Raw genomic sequence first — 19,407 nt, 5'->3', positions numbered from 1 at the left:
TTCTGGGACATTTCCAACCCATATATCGCCTTTGCATCAATTTCAAGTCGTGACATATGTCTGCAAATGTCGCTGCAGTTGACTGGTCTGCCCTCCGAAGAAACACAAGATGTGAGGTTTTGCGGAGGGAAAGTCCCAACAAATTTACTCCTGAAAGTGGTGTCATGGGCATTGGAAGCATTGCTACAGATATCGAGCCATGGTCGAAGTGGAGAGTCTACAGGAAGTGAAAGACCCGCCATTATTGGGTTAGAAATGCCGGCAGAGGATCAGTCACGGAGCCAAGATTAAAAGTGAGCTATGTCACGCCTTTGTGTAGACCTCTATCCACAAGGCTGAACAGAGACTGCGTGCTGTGTACCTATGGCACAATCGACAGTGATAGAATGTGGACTGCAACCCTATGCTCGTTTGCCGACGGAGCTAGGTATGAAACAGCATTCCGACGCTTCGATATAGAAAGCTGCGGCCTGACTGCCTCTCTGAAGGTCACAGCACCTGAAGGCAAGAACCTGAAATCTGCCCGCGCTAATAAAACAGCTTCGTGCCAGCAAAAGTTCATGAGAGGATGGAAAGACCATGTCAGCAATCAAGGCAGGTAGAGCCAGCGTCTCGTGACTACTTACCATCGATGAAAGTGCTGGTAAGACGTGATAGGCCCAGCATCGAAGGTTGATGCCACAACACAGCACGCAGACAGCAATGGAAGCGAAGTATGGAGCTTGAATCTGTAGTACTATACCTAGTCCACGTCAGCGTTTGCACTCAAACCCCTAATCATACGAATGCCTCGAACATGCAAATCCATTGTCCCACCCCAAACAACCTCACTTCTTCTTTCCCCCCTCCCGTTTCCTCTTTCCCTGTCCACCTCCACCTCCATTCCCACCGGCATCCCCAATCCCATTAACCCCCATGCCCTGCCCCATGCCCTGCCCTCCACCAGCAGCCTGCACCTCTTTCATCATATCTCCCAAGATATTCTCACTAACCCCACCCCCACTCATCGCCGGCGAATGCAAGGGCACAATCTTATTAATTTTCCACCCCTTCGGCACCGCCGGTTCAGGAACATCTCCCTCGGGCAGCGGCACGCCCTGAATCCTCAACCGTAACGGGGCCTCCTTCGTCGTGGGGTGCGCCTGCAGATACTTCCCCACCAAAATATACAGGTGGTGTTTATTCTTCACCCTGCCCTTTCCCCCCGGCGTGATTTCCACCCTTACACGTCCCACATTGCCCCAGTCCCTCGGATGGGTCTTGCCCGGCTCAAATACGCTCTTCAAGTCTAGTGACTGTACGGCGTCCACGATTGTGCGAGCGAGGGGATTTTCGACAGCGAGGTCTTTTTGCACGCGTCGACCTTCGGCTCGCGTGCGGGAGGCGTCGAAATAGACGGGGTAGAGGCAATTGTAGGATTTGTAGTCTGCGGGGGGAAGGTCGGGGCTGAACGGTTTGGATTCTGGAGGGTAGGGGTTTTGGTGGGATTGTGGGGGGCGGGCGCGGAGGGAGGGGACGGTGGGTGTGGAGGTTGTGGCGAAGCTGGATATGTCGTCTTCGGAGGGATCGGAGGCGGAGTCAGAGTCAGAGAGTTCTTCGACGCGGGCGTGGGACATCGTTGTTGTATGTGTGCGGTCTGGATTGTAGGTGGTCGGAAACAGAACTGTGAAGATAGTGGAAATCTTTATTACACCAAATGTGGGGTGACTTTATGAGCAGCCGGGTTCTTGCTCGAAGGAACCTTGAGGTACATTTATTTGATATCTGTGGTAAATTAAGGATTCGTATTATTTACAAAAGTCAAAATTGTAGTTGGCCATGAATGCAAGCCCTCCGTAACCATGAGTCCAGAAACATCACCAATGATGTGTAATGGTCCCCAACACCACGCTAATTGAGACATCATATCCGAAAATGCAAAGACTACCATCCACCTTCATGCTCAACCCTTGGACTCCAGCTTCGCATAAGCTCTCTGGAGGGCTTTCTTCTCTTTTCCGTCATGCTCCAACACCGATATGACGTCTCGTACCTGTATGCCCGCCCCACCTTCTCCATCTTCTCTGAAGTTTCCGAAGTTTCTACTCTTTGGCAAGTTGCTACCCAGCGCATTTGCAGCGTCTGACTTTTTGGTGTCCACTTTGGGTTTCTGCAAGTACGGGTTTGAAGGTCCAGTATCTTTCTGCATCCAAGCCAGCTTCTTTCCCATCGCGCTACCCAGGCCGAGGGCCATCCTCATCGTGTTGTTCGAGGCAGCGAAAGCTTGCTGCTCTGTTGGAGCCTTTTTCTGATTTTTGAGCGCAGACTTTTTTGGCATCTCTATAGGCGCGTCTGGTAATGTTGCGGGTGTCCCAGGCTCAGACGCTCCTAATGACCCTGACCCTGCCGGGCTTCCATCAGCAGCCTCGGCCCTCTTCTTTCGTTTGACCAGTCGTGCTTCTTCTGCTGTTCGCTCGGCTCGGGCCAGTCTCTGAAGAGCTTGTGCAACTGCGTTCTGGGGTCCCTTCATGCCATGACTGGCGACCGGCGTTTGAGGGGTGTTCATTTCGGAGTAAGAACCTGCTGTATGGTTAGGCTAAGATATGTGGGTTGGAGTGATGACGTACGCTTCAAAGTATTTTCTTTGGGTGACACAACACTATTCTCAGGCGTTGGTAGAGTAGCTGCTGCGTCACCATTCGTTTTCTTCGCTAGATCCAGCATGTCTTGTGGCACCAATCCATGGGCTCCTATTCGCCTTCCCTTTGCAAGAGTCGCTGAGTCTTCGACTATTGTCCTGAGACGTTCTTCCGTAGCAAGGGACATTAGAGTGAGAATGTCCGCCAAGGAGTTCTTCAAGCCAAGTAGAGGTTCGCCTTGCACAACTTTGACGACGTCGTGACCGTCAGGCCCACGAACAGTGATCGACTGCGGCGCAATTTTGGGCTGGGTTGGTCTCAAGATATCGTGGTCTTTGATTGGCACTTGAACTTGAACATTGCCAGCTTCCTTGTAGACCCTCCGTTGCAGATTTCCCGTCAACAGAAAGGGTCTGTTCAAATGATACTGTCTTATCTCAGCCTGCTTGCGCAATGCTTGTTTTCGCTCTGCTTCAGCGCGTTCATCGGCAGTCTGCTCCTTCTGGGCCGGCTGGTTCAAGATTCCTCCTCCAAAGAAGCTGTCACGACCGCCAGGGTAGTTCTGCGAATAGAAATTGCCTCGAGCGAAGGGATATTGAGCGTTGGAACTTGCTCCACTAGCTTCCCGTAGTTGGTCCTCAAAGCTTGAATTCTGATTATTGTCCCTTGTTTGAAGCAGTGCAGCCTCTTCTTCCTTGAGATCAACGCCTGCGCCGAATAAGACATCCCCAAGCTCGTTTAGATCAGCAGGTCTATTATCCGGCCGAGATGGTGGCCCCATGGCGTTTCGTTGAACATTGTTTGAAGTTGCAGAAAGGGAGTTGGCAGGAGGAGGAGCTGGCGTGTTGAGGCTGTTGTATGTAAGGTGGGGGTTGAAGCTGTTGGGGGTGAATGGCTGATGAACAGGGTAATTTGGACCAGGAGATGTGCCGTTGACTGGACTGCCCCGATAAGGTCCACTGAAGACTTGGTTTGGCAGCTGAATGTTGGCCATGCTTGGTGACCCATAATGTGGCTGTCCATTTGACGGTATCTGTGGACGCTTGGGCGGTGGCTGGCCGGGAGGGTATGGGCTCTGGGGCGACCCAGCGCGCTGTTGAGGCGAGAAGGCACGCGGAGGATATTGTATCGGCTGTGTCATGGTGTTGTATGAGCTGGTCACTCTGAGGTGAAGTAGTTATTGTTCGCGGAAGTGGGCTGGTGCCACAAGCGCGATTTTGCGCTGGCCCAGGTTGTCGACACAGCACCTCATTCAAACGAGCTAGAGATATTCAAACGTTTGATTGTCTTGTACAAGTATCAAGAGACCATCTTGGTGTCTGCGGGGACGCTTCGCTGTGGCTGTGGGGAGATGAAGAAATGAAAGAATGAACGAGCAGCAGCCCTAGCGTGAGGAGCAACGTTTTTCCGGCGGCTCAAAGGCAAATTCATCTTCGAACTCAAAGCTTTCGTTGAATTCATCGCTGTACCTGAAAATGCCGCTCGACATCAACCTCGACTGCTCCACAGGTTCTTGCAGCTTACATACTTGTCATGACTCCATGAAAGTGATCTGAAAGCCAAATATCCTCCGCTGCATACGCACAAGAACAGCCAAATCGCCGAGCATGCAGTAAAGAGGTCGGAAAAGAGCTAGGACATAGCAGACGTTGAAAGGCACTTGAAATGGCAGCCAAACGAAGGCACTCTGCCATGGCGCTGGAGCCTGAAGAGCCCGTTGATCCATCAGATGAGCTGATGTTTCAATGCCTCGGAGGAGGTAACGAGGTTGGAAGATCATGTCACATACTGCAGTACAAGGGGAAGACAGTGATGGTCGGACACCAACCCTGAACTTGAGAAATACTGTGCAATAGTAACTGATGTGTTTGATACAGCTTGACGCTGGTCAACACCCTGCATACGACGGCCTCTCTGCTCTCCCCTACTTTGACGAGTTCGACTTGAGCCAGGTTGACGTCTTACTCATCAGCCAGTGAGTAAGCTTTTTCTTGCCAATCCACGAGTGCTGAGCAGATGGAAAATCGCCCCTTTTAATGGGTACATTAGCGCATTTGGACAATTCGAAGTTATATCACTCTCGTCGATTGCGTTGTGGACGCCGCTTCAAGAATTGTCTTCATGAGAACCTGTACACAGAAATCAATGGAAATATTCTCTGCCTCATGTGCCACACTCCACATCCATACGTTCTCAAAGCTCGCTTTACTTCTCCAATCCAGCCAAATCTCCACTTTCACGAACGACAGCATCACGATATACTAACAACGCTTCCAGTTTCCACCTCGACCATGCCTCTGCTCTCCCCTACGTCCTTGCCAAAACCAATTTCCGCGGTCGCGTCTTCATGACGCACCCTACAAAAGCAATCTACAAATGGCTCATCCAAGACAGCGTCCGGGTACAGTACGTTTGCTCCCTACTCCTCTTCCGGCAACTTTTCCTCGCCGACAAGAAATAGCGGCTAATCTTCCCAATCCATAGAAACCTTTCTTCATCCTCAGATCAACGAACCGCTCTTTACACAGAGGCCGACCATCTCACTACATTCCCTACTATAGAAGCCATAGACTACCACACTACCCACACCGTCTCCTCGATCCGTTTCACCCCTCTCCCCGCCGGCCACGTCCTAGGTGCTGCCATGTACCTCATAGAAATCGCGGGCCTACGCATCCTCTTCACAGGTGACTACTCTCGAGAAGATGACCGCCACCTGATCCCCGCCTCCTTACCGACTCTTCCTCAAGGCGCCAAAATCGACGTCCTGATCACAGAAAGCACGTACGGCATAGCATCCCATATCCCGCGAACGGAGAGGGAACAAGCGCTTATGAAATCCGTGACGGGTATCCTAAATCGAGGCGGTAGAGTCCTCATGCCGGTGTTTGCACTGGGAAGAGCACAGGAGATATTACTGATCTTAGACGACTACTGGGCGAAACACCCCCAGTACCAGCGCTACCCGATCTACTACGCCAGCCACCTCGCGCGCAAATGCATGGTTGTCTACCAGACTTACGTGGGCGCCATGAATGACAACGTCAAGCGCATGTTCCGCGAACGAATGGAGAGTAGCACGAGCGACGGTAGCGGACCCTGGGACTTCCGCTTCGTGCGCAGCCTGAAGAATCTGGAGAGGTTCGACGATGTTGGTGGGTGTGTGGTGCTCGCTAGCCCTGGTATGCTGCAGAGTGGCGTTTCGAGAGAGCTTCTGGAACGATGGGCCCCAAATGAGCAGAATGGCGTTGTCATGACAGGATATTCGGTCGAGGGCACGATGGCAAAGCAGCTGATGAACGAGCCAGATCAGATACCGGCAGTCATGGGAAGTAGGAGTGCGGCGCCCGCGGGATTGGGAAGGAGAGGGGGCGCGGAGCCGGAAAAGCCGATGATATCGAGACGGTGTACTGTGCAGGAGTTCAGTTTCGCGGCGCATGTGGATGGAGTAGAGAACCAGGGATTCATCGAAGAGATTGGGGCTGGTGTCGTGGTGAGTCTATCTATTCCTTGATTGCATGAACAAAATGAGCAGGACAGAAAGCTGATGGAAACGGCAGATTCTCGTCCACGGCGAGAAACACAATATGATGCGCCTCAAATCTAAGCTCCTTTCCCTCAACAACGAAAAGACCAACAAAGTCAAGATATTCTCGCCCGCCAACACCGAAGAACTCCGCATCCCCTTCAAGGTCCAAAAAACGGCGCGGGTCGTTGGTTCGTTGGCTCGACAACCCCCTCCCACGCAACCAGGGGAGGAACGGCTCCTCAATGGCGTCCTCGTCCAGAACGACTTCAAGCTCTCCCTCATGGCGCCTGAGGATTTGAGAGAATATGCAGGCTTGACTACCACAACTGTGATGTGCAAGCAGCGCATCACGCTCTCTGCGGCGGGTATCGAGTTGATCCGATGGGCGCTGGAAGGCACATTTGGGGCGATAGAGGAGGTTGGTCCGAAACGGGTACCTCCCTCGAACGATGCTGTGGAAGTCAATGGGAATGGTAATGCTCACACGAATGGCGAGCACGTAGATGGTGTCGTCGACCACTCGCCTGATGGGGTATCCTACATGGTCATGGGCGCCGTCCTCGTTCGCTACCAGAATAATGGCGAGATCAGCGTCGAGTGGGAGGGCAACGTGCTGAATGATGGCATCGCGGATGCTGTGCTCGCAGTGCTCTTCTCTGTGGAGAGCAGTCCCGCTGCTGTGAAGCAGAGCGCGGGCAGCCACTCACATAGCCATCATCATGAAGGAAGAAACCCGCACGCAAATGTCAGCCCTAAGGAGAAGTTCGAAAGACTTTGCATGTTCCTGGAGGCACAATTTGGGGAGAACATCGCTCCGATTGCGAAGCCGAGGATTGTGTTCAAGCAAGGAGGGAAGAAGGAGGGGATGCACAATGGGGTAAAAGCGGAGGAGGAGGAAGAGGAACTTGGGGAGGAAGAATTGGCGGATTTGGAGGCGGAGGAGCTGGAGCGATTGCACTCGATTGGTGTACCGGTTCCAGGGGTGGAGATCAAGGTCGATAAGATGGTTGCGAAGGTCTGGCTGGAGGATTTGGAGGTGGAGTGTAGTCAGGCGACGCTGAAGGATCGGGTCAAGGCAGTGGTGGAACGGGCGGTGGAGACGGTAAGTCCACTGTGGGCGGGGAAGGAGCGGTGATGGGAGATGATAGAGCGGGAGTAAGTGCGTGCAGATTCGATTGTTCATTGGAGTTCAGCTGACGCTGACGATTTAATTGCACTCAAAGAAGGTCACAAGTCATAATGGCGGGCGAGGGGGCAGCTTATGGCAGCCGGAACTCTGAGCTATGGGCCCCATCATGGGAGAATATTTGGGTTATTGGAAGACACCAGGTATGCTGATACTATCGGGGTATAATCAGATATGTATTGGGCTGAATGGACAGAGGTCGGATGTCGTGGCCGGAGGAAGTGCTTTGCCGTAGGTGTGCAGTGGGAGACACGCAATGCCTCACTCATACAGCAATTACACGTGAGCACTACTGTTTCGTCATCTTGCCGCAATAGCGCTGAACACGTCAATCTGGAGGACTTGAACTGTGTTATATTGTAGAACTGTAGTCGTACTGGAGAAAGATGAGGGTGGCAGCCACTATCGTCACTGTCCCGCTGTTAAGACCCGAGCACGCACCCAAACTATTTTGCCCGTATTCTGCTGGCTTTTCCCCTTCGGGCTAGCGCTATTTCTCCAAATCTCTCACGACCTCCATCGGATCACAATCGCCTCCAAACAACCGCCCAAGCTTGATAGCGGACGTCTGTCGACATCGGAACTCATCAACCAAGTGAACCCATCATTCACTGTTCCTGTCATCACCGTCTGCCTTCTATTTGACTCCATTGCCGGCTGAGAAGAGGCCAACAGACGCCCCCCTCCGACCCGACTCCGCTTTGCCCTCGCGCGACCGTACGACCATCTGGACACGCGGATCTGAATGTTGCAGGCCGCATAAGAGCCGGAAACCCTCTCGATACCGTCAATCGACACTGTCAACCACATAGCGAATCAGGATGAACGCCCGATAACATTGCGCTGCCCGGGAGCGACCAATTGACACTCGACCTCGATTCCAACGAATTCTTCGCCTCTGGGTCTTTCACCTTTACACCCAAACTCGATGTCATGTCCATATCTAGCGTCATGACTTCCACCATCCCTCATCATCCACATGACCCTCATCAGAGATACTTGAACAGCACACCGACCCTAGGTTCTTTCGGTCCCCAACATTCACTCTCCAACAGCCGCCTAGCTGCATCAAACAGCTTTCAAAATCCTTCATCCTCACGCCAATCTAATTTCGGCTCGAGACAGTTACCACCCCTCAGGAACATGCCCCCATCAAATTCTGCATCGCAGATCCAACTACCTGATCGCCGAGACCGAAGACCCGATTGGGGAGAGTTTTACAAGAATGGCGCACCAAAGGAAGTCATCGTGATTGATGATGAAGACGACACACCCCAGAGAGAGCTTGAAGGTCGAGTTCAACGACACATTTCTCCCAAATTGAGAGGATTTGGTGGTGCCCAACCCCAAACGAAGAGGAGGAGAGTGGGTGAATATGACGCCGCTCGGGATGCCGAACATCATCGCACCTATTCTCATCGTGAAAATACATCCAAAACTACCTCATCCGACCGTACCACCTCTCACCAGACGACAGCACCCACATCGCTTGGGTCGCATACAAGTACTGGCAGTGCCGGCGCCTACATCGTCGATGATACGAACGTCGGACAGAAACGAAAACGAGTGACCAGGCAGCAAATCGCAACTGACAAGAGGAGGCAAGATGTGAATGCTGTTGAGACATATGTGCCTCCAACAAAGCCTCTAATAAAGGCCAAGGAAGTACATGTGCCGTCGCTGAGAGATGTGAGTTTCTATGGTCAAGCTCCATGGGCTCTCTAACGTGGTACAGATACACACCGCCAGCATCAATGTTGATGATGAAGATGGGCATTACATGGTTGTGAATGATAGGTGGATCGGAGATAGATGCAAGTACTCATCTTGCACACTCTTGCTCTGCTAATCAAAGTAGATCAAATTACGAAACTACTCGGTCAAGGTACCTTCGGCAAAGTCGTGGAGGCCCTCGACCGCCGCATAAATAAAAAGGTTGCGGTCAAAATCATAAGATCTGTTCAAAAGTATCGAGATGCATCTCGTATTGAGCTTCGGGTCCTTCAAACCCTGGGTCAAAATGACAAAAAGAATCGGAACAAGTGCATACATCTGCGTGAATGTTTCGACTTTCGAAACCATATCTGCATCGTCACAGATCTACTCGGACAAAGCGTGTTCGACTTTCTGAAGGCAAATCAATTTGTGCCTTTTCCAAGCAGCCAGATTCAGCATTTCGCAAAGCAGCTTTTCACAAGCGTCGCCTGTATGTAAACTTTCCCCCGTGGACGATTTCCGCTAATGGTTCACGCAGTCTTACATGATCTTAACTTGATACACACTGATCTCAAGCCCGAGAATATACTACTCGTCAACAGTGGGTACCAAACGTTCACATACAGTCGTTGGATTCCTTCCTCCTCTTCCACCATCTCACGGCGAGCACCACAACGCAAAGTCTTGCTTGACACCGAGATTAGGCTGATTGACTTTGGCTCTGCAACCTTCCAAGACGAGTATCATTCCTCGGTCGTGTCAACTCGGCACTATAGGGCACCAGAAATCATATTGAACCTAGGCTGGAGCTTTCCATGCGATATCTGGAGTATAGGATGCATTCTGGTCGAATTTTTCACTGGAGATGCTCTATTTCAGACTCATGATAACTTGGAGCATTTGGCAATGATGGAGCCCATCTGCGGCTCCAAAATCGAAACGAAGGTGATCAACCAAGTAAAACGGGCCTCTCGAGGTAATAGTCGGAATACTGCAGCCAGGTACGCATTTTACTGTGCTTTCGTCGTTGTGTGGCTCCACTGACTCTTAGCCAGTTTCTTCAAGAGGGAACTCCTCGACTATCCCAACGCCGAAACCTCTAAAGCATCCAAAAAATATGTCCGAGCCATGAGACCACTGAAGGTACGTCTGAGCTGTTTCCATACTCTACCCATCCTTTGATCGGATTCTGGATCAGATTGCGACCTGAGCACATTCTTCAAACCGAAGGCTCCACTGTAGCCGCGTCTGAAGACAACTCATTTCACAGCCTTTGCCTTATTCTTGCTACTTCGGCTCCCCAAAAATAGAAATGCTAACTGCTCTTTCAGGATGTGATCACTCCTACCAACCCCTTCCAAACAAATTTCCTCGACCTCCTTCGCCGCATCTTTGTCTACGACCCTAAACGGCGCATCACCGCCAAAGAAGCCCTCGAACACCCCTGGTTCCAAGAGAACATCCGGGACGACGGAACAGAAGCGCTGAAGCTGCGACTTGCACGCGAAGATGAACAAGTAAAAGCAGAGCAGTACGAAGAGGACGATGATGACTATGCGTAGTCACTCCGTCCTCCATACTGATATGAGCCTCATAAAAAGAGCGAAGGATTAGAGCAAAAGCAAGATTCTATGTGTATCGTATGCATCTTTCCCCTCTTGGATGTTCTCATAACATCAGCTGTCCACCTTCGCATGCACATCTTGCGGAGTGAATCGAATCGAATCGAATGAAGTATATGCATAACGGGCGTTTTTGTGGGACTGACTCATGCATCATCATTATCATCATCATCTGGCTGAAGACTTGGTCTAATGGATGGATGGATTGATGGCTGGAATGTTATGTAATGCCTATGGTATGGAGCAGGAACGGAATTGAATGGACTAATGATCGTGCTGCCATGGATGGAGGGGATGATGCTGTGCGTGACTTGAACGATAAAAGAATTTAGATGCAGGTTGATATATATATGCATTTGTCGTGCCTGCTGACGCTATGCTATGCTATGCTATGCTGTTTGCTGAATATGCAGCTTGGTCTGCTCTTCATTACGCTGAGTACAATCGTCGTTCGCTAATCATACTGCTCGAATATCCCTACGAGCTCGCCGTCCTTGCTTCTAGTAGGCGTCAACCTCTCACCCGTCTTCCTTACCCTCGCAATATCCACTTCCCCATCCCCCTCCTTTCCGCCTAGCACCCACCTCCTTACCTCCATCAACCACGCGTGCTCTCGCCCGCCGTACTGTCCCCAGTCCCATCTCCACTCCACACCTCCCTTCTCCCACCCCCCTCCCCCTGCATCCCCTCCCAGCCCTGCCCCTCCTTCTTCTTCTTCGGCGGCGCGGGTTTCCTCGGCCAATCCCTACAAACATCAATCCCCGCCCTCGGCAACCACCACTCCAATACCGCCAAGATCAAAAAATCAATCACAACACACAAACAGAACAATTTCCCCGCCCAGATCCCACACCCATAATACCGCTTCAACCGATCAATAAGCGCGTAGCTGGAAACCCCCTCCCTCCCCCTCGCTGCACTCCAGATCCCCTCGGGCCCACCCCCTCCCAACCTTACCGCGGGGCCATAGAACTCTTCTGCAGAAATAGCCCCCGTGATGCCATCATACACCGTTTCCGTCCGTTCCGCCACGTCCGTCCAAGAATACATCTTCTTGACTTCCTCATGGAAGCCCTCCGTGCGGATGCGGTTCGCGCGCAGTGCCTTAATCGCCTCTTTAGTGGCCCGCACAAGATCGTCTTCGTCCGGCCGCGCGAACTGTGTCATCCAATTCGGCAGCACTTCCGGAATCCCGCCCACCTGCGTGCACACGACGTACAAGCCGCAACTCGCGGCTTCCACGATCACGGTGCCGAACGCTTCGGTTAAAGATGGGTGCAGGTAGATGTGCCCCCGTACCATTATGTCGCGCACTTCTTCGTGCCGCACGGCGCCCAGGAGGGTTACTTTTTCTTGCAGAACGAGCCGTTCGAGCATTTGTTCCAGATCGATGGCTTTAGGCCCGGAACCCGCGATTATGAAGCGGATGTGCGGGTCGTAGGAGAGGATGCGCGGAATCGCGGCTATGAGCAGGTCGGTGCCTTTGTTGTAGAAGAGGCGGGATATTACTACGATGGTGAGGGTGTCGGTGGGGCCGATGCGTTTGGGGGAGGGGGTGAAAGGGGTGGTGGAGGTTAGGGCGCCACTTGTGGGATGGGTTTTCGTGGAGGTGTTGGGGGCGGTGGTGGTGGTGGGGGCAGGGTGCAAGGGGGAGAAGTTTTCGGCGACGACGGCGTTGGGGATCACGGAGACCATGACGGGATCTAGGCAGGCGCGCAGAACGGTGTTTTCTTTGCAGGTATGCGAGACGCCGATCACGTGATCGACGTCGCTGAGGGTGAATTTCAGGAGTTTGTTCGTCAGGATGGCGCCCGCGTCGGAGAAGCCGAAGAGCGAGTGATCTGTGAATACGGTTCGTAAACCCATTGTGCGAGCGTGAAGGATCGCTTCGTGGCATAGGCTGCTGAGCGAGGCGTGCCCGTGCACGATTTGGATCCCCTCGCGGATCATGATGTTGCGGAATATGGGGAAGAAGGAGAAGACAGTTGGGAAGGTGCTTTCGCGGTAGATTACGAAGAAGGGGATGTAGTAGACTTTGAGGCCGTTGGTGAGATAGCGGATACCAGTGCGATTGCGGTAGGCGTGCGTGATTACTATAACTTTGTGTCCGCGGTCGATGAGTTTGCTGGAGAGTTGGTAGATGTGGGATTCGACGCCGCCGGGTTGGGGGAAGAAGAAGTCCGAGGCCATGGCGATGTTGTACGGCATTCTGGCGGATTTGCTGGGTTGTTGGTTGTTCTAATCTACTTCCGGGAGTCACAATGCATGGTCTACTTGTCTTGAAGATACATTATTGCGTTCCGAAAGTCAGACACGATATTTATATTGAGGATCTACGCTAAAGAGCGCGACGGGCCGTGTTCGGCGCCACCCGCTCTTCATATCCTTGGATTTCCGGATTTCGGATTTTGTCCGATAAACATTTCATACGCACAATAGACAATACCTGCAAACAATGGCGGTCCAGTTCTACAAACGATACATTCCACCAACGACAAATGGGGCAGCTAGTATACTAGCAGAGCGCCCTACCAAGAAACGTATATTAGACGGCTCAGGCAAGACCACGACGACCAGTGATGCTACCGCAAGAGAACGTGAGAGTGGACCCTCAGGGCGTGACATTTCAGCCAGTCACGACGTAGACAATGCAATTAATAGTCATGTAGACTCAGACATCCAAAACATAACAGAGAGCATAAAGAACGAATCCACTAAGCGGAAATCGAAGAAGGTAAAACAAGGCCAGAGTGAGGTGGCCAGCCCAACGTTGGCAAACAGGACGGAAGAGCCCCCGAGAAAGCGTCACAAAAAACTAAAAAGGCAGACAAAAGAGGCTGACGCTAACATCGCGTCCAAGCAAAATGTTGACAACGAAGCTAGCTCAACCAAGAGAAAGTCTAAGAAACGAACCCAGGATCCCGGCGCTGACAAGATCCACGACATGGAGATTGCTGATGATGAAGAAGAGTCAACACAGAAGCACAGGTCTGTTCTAAAGAGATACGCAGCTGCAACGCAAGGATCAAATACAGCTGCCCAGAATGACTCAGTAGGACTAGAAAACAATGTCTCTCCTCCACACGACAACCCCCCTGTGACTCATGGGCTAGAACCTCTGCCTCAGCCTGACCCTATTGATGATGGGCCCAAGGCATCTGTGGCTGCTGCACTTCCTCATTGGATCCGCGAGCCAACGAAAGTCTCAACGGCTGAAACCACGCGCTTCAAGGATCTACCAGTACCCATGGATATGAGCGAAATGCTCACCGCTAAAGGTTTTGATCATGCATTAGCTATACAGTCTATAGTCATTCCTATGCTTCTGCCCAGTGCCAGTCACCACTCCGGCGACCTCTGCGTATCTGCTGCAACGGGATCTGGGAAGACGCTGGCTTATGCCTTACCAATGGTAGAAGCCTTAAAACACAGACCTGTTCATCGACTGCGTGGTCTTGTTGTTGTACCTACGCGTGAACTAGTTACCCAAGCCGAGGAGACAATTAAGATGTGTGCTGTGAACTCCGACCTGAAGATAGCTACTGCCGTAGGCTCTACGTCTTTGTCTGAGGAGCAAGCTACGCTGGTGACCAAAGTTCTACGATACGATCCTAGTGAATACGAAGTACGCCAGGATGCGCATACCGATGAGGAGGAGGAATTGATGAACTGGGATATGGACCGTATCAAGCAGCCCAGTGATGAAGAAGAGTGCCTTCCAAACCACGTCATCGATTTTCACGCCAAGGTCGACATCCTCGTTTGCACTCCTGGGAGACTTGTGGAGCATATCAAGCACACCAAGGGCTTCTCTTTGCTAGACGTAAAATGGCTCATCATCGATGAAGCTGATCGGCTCCTTGACGAAAGCTTTCAGGAATGGGTAGAGATCGTTATGCCAGAGCTCGAAAAGATGCCGCAGCAAACCCCTTTAGAACACGAAATGGAACTGCATTTGGCATTCGTCAGGAAAAGAGAGCTGCGCAAGGTAGTATTGAGCGCGACGATGACAAAAGACGTAAGCAAACTGGGATCTTTGAACTTGAACAGGCCCAAGTTAGTCGTCCTGGAAGGTGCGCAGGATAATTCGAAATCGAAAGGCGGAGCGGAAAACCAGGTTTACGAAAAGTTCGATCTGCCCGAGGCATTGGTAGAGGCAGCAATTCCCATCAAAGAGGCTAGTGACAAACCTTTGTATCTGTTACAGGTCCTAGCAAGGGCCAGTGAGAGCAAGGTAGACCATTTCTCTACGATTTCAGAGGGCAACGCGCCTAATGCCACTAAATCATCAACACATGGAACCCTCATCTTCACGAACGATAATGAAAGCGCTTCCCGCCTTGCACATCTCCTGGATCTGATGCACCCATCTCAATCGAGCAATGTCGGCACTCTCACCAAGTCCTCTTCATCTGCCTCGGGGAAGAAGACTCTCAAAGACTTGCGAGACCGCAAGTTGTCCACTATCATCGCTTCTGACCGCGCTTCCCGTGGCCTCGACATACAAAACCTTGCGCGCGTGATCAACTACGATATGCCGAAAAGTTTGACGAGTTATGTTCATCGTATTGGCAGAACAGCAAGGGCAGGTAGAATTGGCCATGCGACAACGCTCGTGGAATCCCACCAAGCCGGGTGGTTCTGGCACGAGATAGCACGATCTCATGCTTTGGTCAGGGCTAAGGACAAGAAGGTGCAGAGGTGGAATCTTGAACTGAATGTGGAACAGGATGAGAGGAAGAGGTACGAGAGAGCGGTAGAGGAATTGGGCGAGGAGGCTAAAGGGGGGAAGAAAGACAAAAAAAGGGAAAAGGGGCGATAACAAGAACAATCCCAATGGTCGCTGACAGAAAGGTGTAGGGAGTAATCACGATGCAGACATATTTGCTTTGCATTACAAAGCTTTCACGGCTCTAATTCTCCCTATCCGTATTCATGCAGCCCTCTCGGCCCTGCCAAGCGGTGCAAGTCAAACACTTGAGGCTGAATACGCCCCAAAAGCCAGCCAATAATCTTTCATGAGGCTGCAAGTACAGTGCCACCTTTCCCAAACGATTTTATTCGTCCGCGTTTCATCAAACTAAATTCAAGGAAACGGCGCCGAAAAAGCACAAAACTATTGATTCATTGATTTGCGCCGCCTGTATCTCAGCCCTGTCTTAGCGCTGGGCAGTGAGGAGTAGGATCAGATGCATATACGAGAACTTGGAGCATGAACATGAAACCATTCCGAATGGAGACTTGAATGCTACGCAATCTCATTTTAGTTGTCATGTATTCCCATGATTTTCGCTCTCGAGATCAGTTGTCCAAGTTCTCGATCATACTTGGCGACGAAAAAATTGAACGAAGCTTTGTTCTGTGTGAACGAATGTAAGGTCAATGCGCGAAGAGCCAAGGCGCTGCGATTGTCAATAGTGGACCATGGAGCCACTTCCTGATCGAATCAGAGACGCCTTACATCGAAGACAGGACGATAATCCCACGCAACTGCAAGATGATCCACCCAAGGACTCATATTACCGCCGCATGTTTCATCGCTGTATGCGAAGCACTATTGTTTCCTGTAATCTCTGCTTACTGACATAATATCAGCTATTGCTATCGGGGGTTATGTATACATCGATGGAGGTGAAATCAAGCAATCTATGAATGGGACGGTTTACCATACCACCAGTACGGTACCAAATAAATCTCTCTCCTAGGTGCTGAATCTAATTCGCATAGTGAACAGTACTCTTTCGCTCGACATGACAAAGTCTTGGAACGCAGGCGCCGTGCGATACCGCTCACAAAACAAAGGCGCAGCTCCTGTACTAAACAATGAGGTCCTATGGTCATCTTCTGACAACTCGACGGTCCTTATGTTTGGAGGTGAAACCAAATTTCTACCCAATCCGTCACAGACAAATTCGACACTTTCAAACAAAGAGGTTTGGCAATTCAAGGTCAACTTGAATGGCGATGTCAGTTGGTCACCATTTGAGATGCCCCAGGATTCGAACATTGCACAGATTAATCGTCCCTCTAATGCCTTTGGTGCGAATCTCGACAATACCGAGTATTTCCTGGGTGGCTACAAGAATAGCCATACGCTGGCAGAAACTGCCAGCCTCAGTAATGATGTAGACATAGGCGGAATAGCATCGTTCAATCTCTCATCGACGAGTTGGAATAATGACACAGCTCCTTTCGACGGGGGCACAGACATTGTTGCCGCAGTGCCAATCTTTGGTTCTTACGGCCTCCTCATGATGCTACGGCCCGAGTCTGTTGGTGCGGGACAAGATCCAGCACCATAGAACAATATCACTCTCTACGACCCCTCGGATAAAACCTTCCGATACCAATCAGCGGGCGGTGACATCCCGTCTTCCCGACAAGATGCATGCTCTGTTGGCATTAACAGGCTAAATAACGGCGACAACTCCAGCTACGAAATGTAAGTCGTTTTTCACTTTCCAAGTCTTACTCCAAAGCCCAGCCAACCAACTGACTCCACCAAGATTTGTCTACGGCGGATCTCAATACGTCGTCAGCGGCCAAAATCTGACCGCCGCGCAGAAAAAGGCAAACTACGGCCTTGACGCCGTCTATGTCCTTTCCCTCCCCGCATTCACCTGGTTCAAAGCCGACTATTCCTCCGTAAACCCACATTTTCAACACACTTGTAATGTAGTCGGCCAGAGACAAATGATCTCGATCGGAGGACGCAATCCCGCTGATATGACATTCGACCCCAGTGTGGGTAAGGCAGAAGATAAGCAGGACTTTCTGCCTCAGGGACTGGGTATTTTTGATTTATCTGCAATGACGTGGAATAAGTCTGGCTTCAATGTCGATGATGAGCCCTATGCGCGTCCGAAGGCGGTGGAAAATTGGTACCAGCAAAAGTGAGCAGCGAGAACTCTCTCTGGAATCTCTTCTCGATGTCTCTGACCTAATCACTTTTGCTAACACTGACACCTTAGCTATATCCACAAAAAATCATTCAATGACCCAACCGTCCGTGGCCTCTTTCTTAAAGATTCGACTACATCGACCACCAACCTCCAAGAAAACCCCAAATCCAGCTCAAACCGCAATCTTAGCGGTGGCGCTATCGCTGGCATCGTCATCGGCGTTCTCATTGGCATGGCACTTATCGCAGCGCTTTCCTTATGGCAATGGAGGCGCGTGGGCGAAACAGGACAGTGGGAGAACGTAGAAAAGGACGGGCTTCCGAAGTATGGCGCAGGACCGCCTAATGAGATGTCTGCAAGCACGAACTTGAATGAACTTCAAGGGGCCCAGGAGGGAGAGGGTCATGAGGTAGCGGAGATGGATGGGGTTGGGAGGAGTGAGTTGGGTGCTAATTATGAGGGAGGGAGGTGAAGATGTATCAAATACCAATTTAGTCTATATTGACACTACCAGTACTCGTGGTCTAATATTTCGCAGTATTCAAAAGGAGAGTGCGGGTAGCAGACCAAATCCACTCGTCCCACAGTGAGAAGTCTCAGCGCATACTCTGGCACCGTACATCACTTTGAACTAGGGACTTGAGAGATGTTTGAAAGATGCTCACAGTGCCTTGACTGTTGGTCAGAAGACGCTCGACGTTCAACAATTTGCACCATGCACAGCTTGACTCTGCACTACTCGAGGTCATGTTTCCGACTTGTACCCTCACTGTACGACGCCAAAGTAGGTCTTGACCCTACTCGAAGCTTCGGTTCTTTACAACGCTAATAGTTTCCATCACGGCCAACCTTCGCCTACCACGCTCGATCAAAAGGAAAATCCACCACCATGTCACAACCACCGTCTCCCTACGGAATGCTAGGCAAGCTTCCCCGTGAGCTGCGCGATACCATCTACTCACTCCTCCTCCCCCGTCAACTTTGGCGCCCCATCTCATTCGAAGGAAATCCATACCTAATCCAAGGTGCACGACCTGGTCGCATTTCACCCCCGATGCTCACCCTTTCCAAAGCTATCTACAGCGAGGTCTCTGTTTCCTTCCAGAGGCTCGTCACCTTTGTCTACGACGGTTCTCTTGCGACAGGCGATCGATGGGAACCATTGACTTCACTCCCAGCAGCAAACCACGAGTTCACGCAGAATGTTCATCTTAAAATCATCGTCGACGTTTACAAATACCTCGGCCTCTCCTCTACGACTGCGGCCTACAAACCCAGCGAACTGGAAGGCATCGATCTAAATTCCGAAGAGAAGACTCTGCAGCGATTTTTCGACTCCGTCGCCCCATTCTGCGATACAAAAATCCAGCGCCGCGAATGTCTCGTCAATTTCATCATCTACAGCCCGCTTCGAAAGCCAGACGTAAACCACGCGGCTGTGATAAAGGAGATGTTTTCGAAATCACTGCTGGTCAAGAAAATCCAAGAATTCGTGGCGTTTGAGGTAGTGCACGTGCAGACTTCGTGCATTGCCCTGCCATTTGAAGACGCTGGGGGGACGTCGCCGGAGTTCGAGAATGTTGCGCAAAGGCATAAAGGGCTGTTGAGAGACTTGAGATCGAGCTGGGGGAAAACGTTGGGACCGTGTACGGAGATGGACTTCATGGGGGAGTATAAGGGGCGGCCGGAACGATTCGTTATGGTGGGGTGTTTGGAGTTTCATCCACGGATCGCACGTGGAAGCTATAGCGAAGGCTATGATTCACTCGTGATACCAAGGGGTTACGCTGATGAAGGATCTGAGGTCCTTGTTGAGAGGCTTATGGCTCTGTGA

The 19,407-nt window shown here is 51.3% G+C and overlaps 8 protein-coding genes across 8 annotated transcripts; 7 read left to right on the top strand and 1 right to left on the bottom strand.

Annotated features, from left to right (window-relative positions):
• Window positions 1-1,942: 1,942 nt before the first annotated feature.
• KY384_006700 (uncharacterized protein) lies at window positions 1,943-3,759 on the bottom strand (the record flags this gene model as incomplete). Its single annotated transcript, XM_044815194.1, has 2 exons — window positions 1,943-2,559; window positions 2,607-3,759. 2 exons carry the CDS (start codon window positions 3,757-3,759, stop codon window positions 1,943-1,945), a joined length of 1,770 nt encoding a protein of 589 aa, XP_044668294.1.
• A 1,503-nt stretch (window positions 3,760-5,262) lies between these two features.
• On the top strand, window positions 5,263-7,282 carry YSH1 (endoribonuclease ysh1; the record flags this gene model as incomplete). The annotated part of the gene is made up of 2 exons (XM_044815193.1): window positions 5,263-6,111; window positions 6,179-7,282. 2 exons carry the CDS (start codon window positions 5,263-5,265, stop codon window positions 7,280-7,282), a joined length of 1,953 nt encoding a protein of 650 aa, XP_044668293.1.
• Window positions 7,283-8,476: 1,194 nt separating this feature from the next.
• Window positions 8,477-9,608, top strand: KY384_006698 (uncharacterized protein; the record flags this gene model as incomplete). Its single annotated transcript, XM_044815192.1, has 3 exons — window positions 8,477-9,022; window positions 9,146-9,331; window positions 9,588-9,608. The coding sequence occupies 3 exons, from the start codon at window positions 8,477-8,479 to the stop codon at window positions 9,606-9,608; spliced, it is 753 nt and encodes a 250-aa protein (XP_044668292.1).
• Window positions 9,609-9,958: 350 nt separating this feature from the next.
• KY384_006697 (uncharacterized protein) lies at window positions 9,959-10,611 on the top strand (the record flags this gene model as incomplete). The annotated part of the gene is made up of 3 exons (XM_044815191.1): window positions 9,959-10,050; window positions 10,105-10,192; window positions 10,381-10,611. The coding sequence occupies 3 exons, from the start codon at window positions 9,959-9,961 to the stop codon at window positions 10,609-10,611; spliced, it is 411 nt and encodes a 136-aa protein (XP_044668291.1).
• Window positions 10,612-13,126: 2,515 nt separating this feature from the next.
• KY384_006696 (uncharacterized protein) lies at window positions 13,127-15,493 on the top strand (the record flags this gene model as incomplete). Its single annotated transcript, XM_044815190.1, has 1 exon — window positions 13,127-15,493. One exon carries the CDS (start codon window positions 13,127-13,129, stop codon window positions 15,491-15,493), a length of 2,367 nt encoding a protein of 788 aa, XP_044668290.1.
• A 928-nt stretch (window positions 15,494-16,421) lies between these two features.
• Window positions 16,422-16,973, top strand: KY384_006695 (uncharacterized protein; the record flags this gene model as incomplete). The annotated part of the gene is made up of 1 exon (XM_044815189.1): window positions 16,422-16,973. One exon carries the CDS (start codon window positions 16,422-16,424, stop codon window positions 16,971-16,973), a length of 552 nt encoding a protein of 183 aa, XP_044668289.1.
• Window positions 16,974-17,397: 424 nt separating this feature from the next.
• KY384_006694 (uncharacterized protein) lies at window positions 17,398-18,045 on the top strand (the record flags this gene model as incomplete). The annotated part of the gene is made up of 2 exons (XM_044815188.1): window positions 17,398-17,564; window positions 17,643-18,045. 2 exons carry the CDS (start codon window positions 17,398-17,400, stop codon window positions 18,043-18,045), a joined length of 570 nt encoding a protein of 189 aa, XP_044668288.1.
• A 417-nt stretch (window positions 18,046-18,462) lies between these two features.
• KY384_006693 (uncharacterized protein) lies at window positions 18,463-19,407 on the top strand (the record flags this gene model as incomplete). The annotated part of the gene is made up of 2 exons (XM_044815187.1): window positions 18,463-19,280; window positions 19,323-19,407. The coding sequence occupies 2 exons, from the start codon at window positions 18,463-18,465 to the stop codon at window positions 19,405-19,407; spliced, it is 903 nt and encodes a 300-aa protein (XP_044668287.1).

This window comes from Bacidia gigantensis (genome assembly GCF_019456465.1).
Source record: "Bacidia gigantensis strain McMullin 20006 chromosome Unknown contig_249, whole genome shotgun sequence".
Taxonomy (NCBI): Eukaryota; Fungi; Ascomycota; class Lecanoromycetes; order Lecanorales; family Ramalinaceae; genus Bacidia; species Bacidia gigantensis.
The sequence above is the reverse complement of the archived record's forward strand: the minus strand, read 5'-3'. Positions and strand labels throughout refer to the sequence as shown.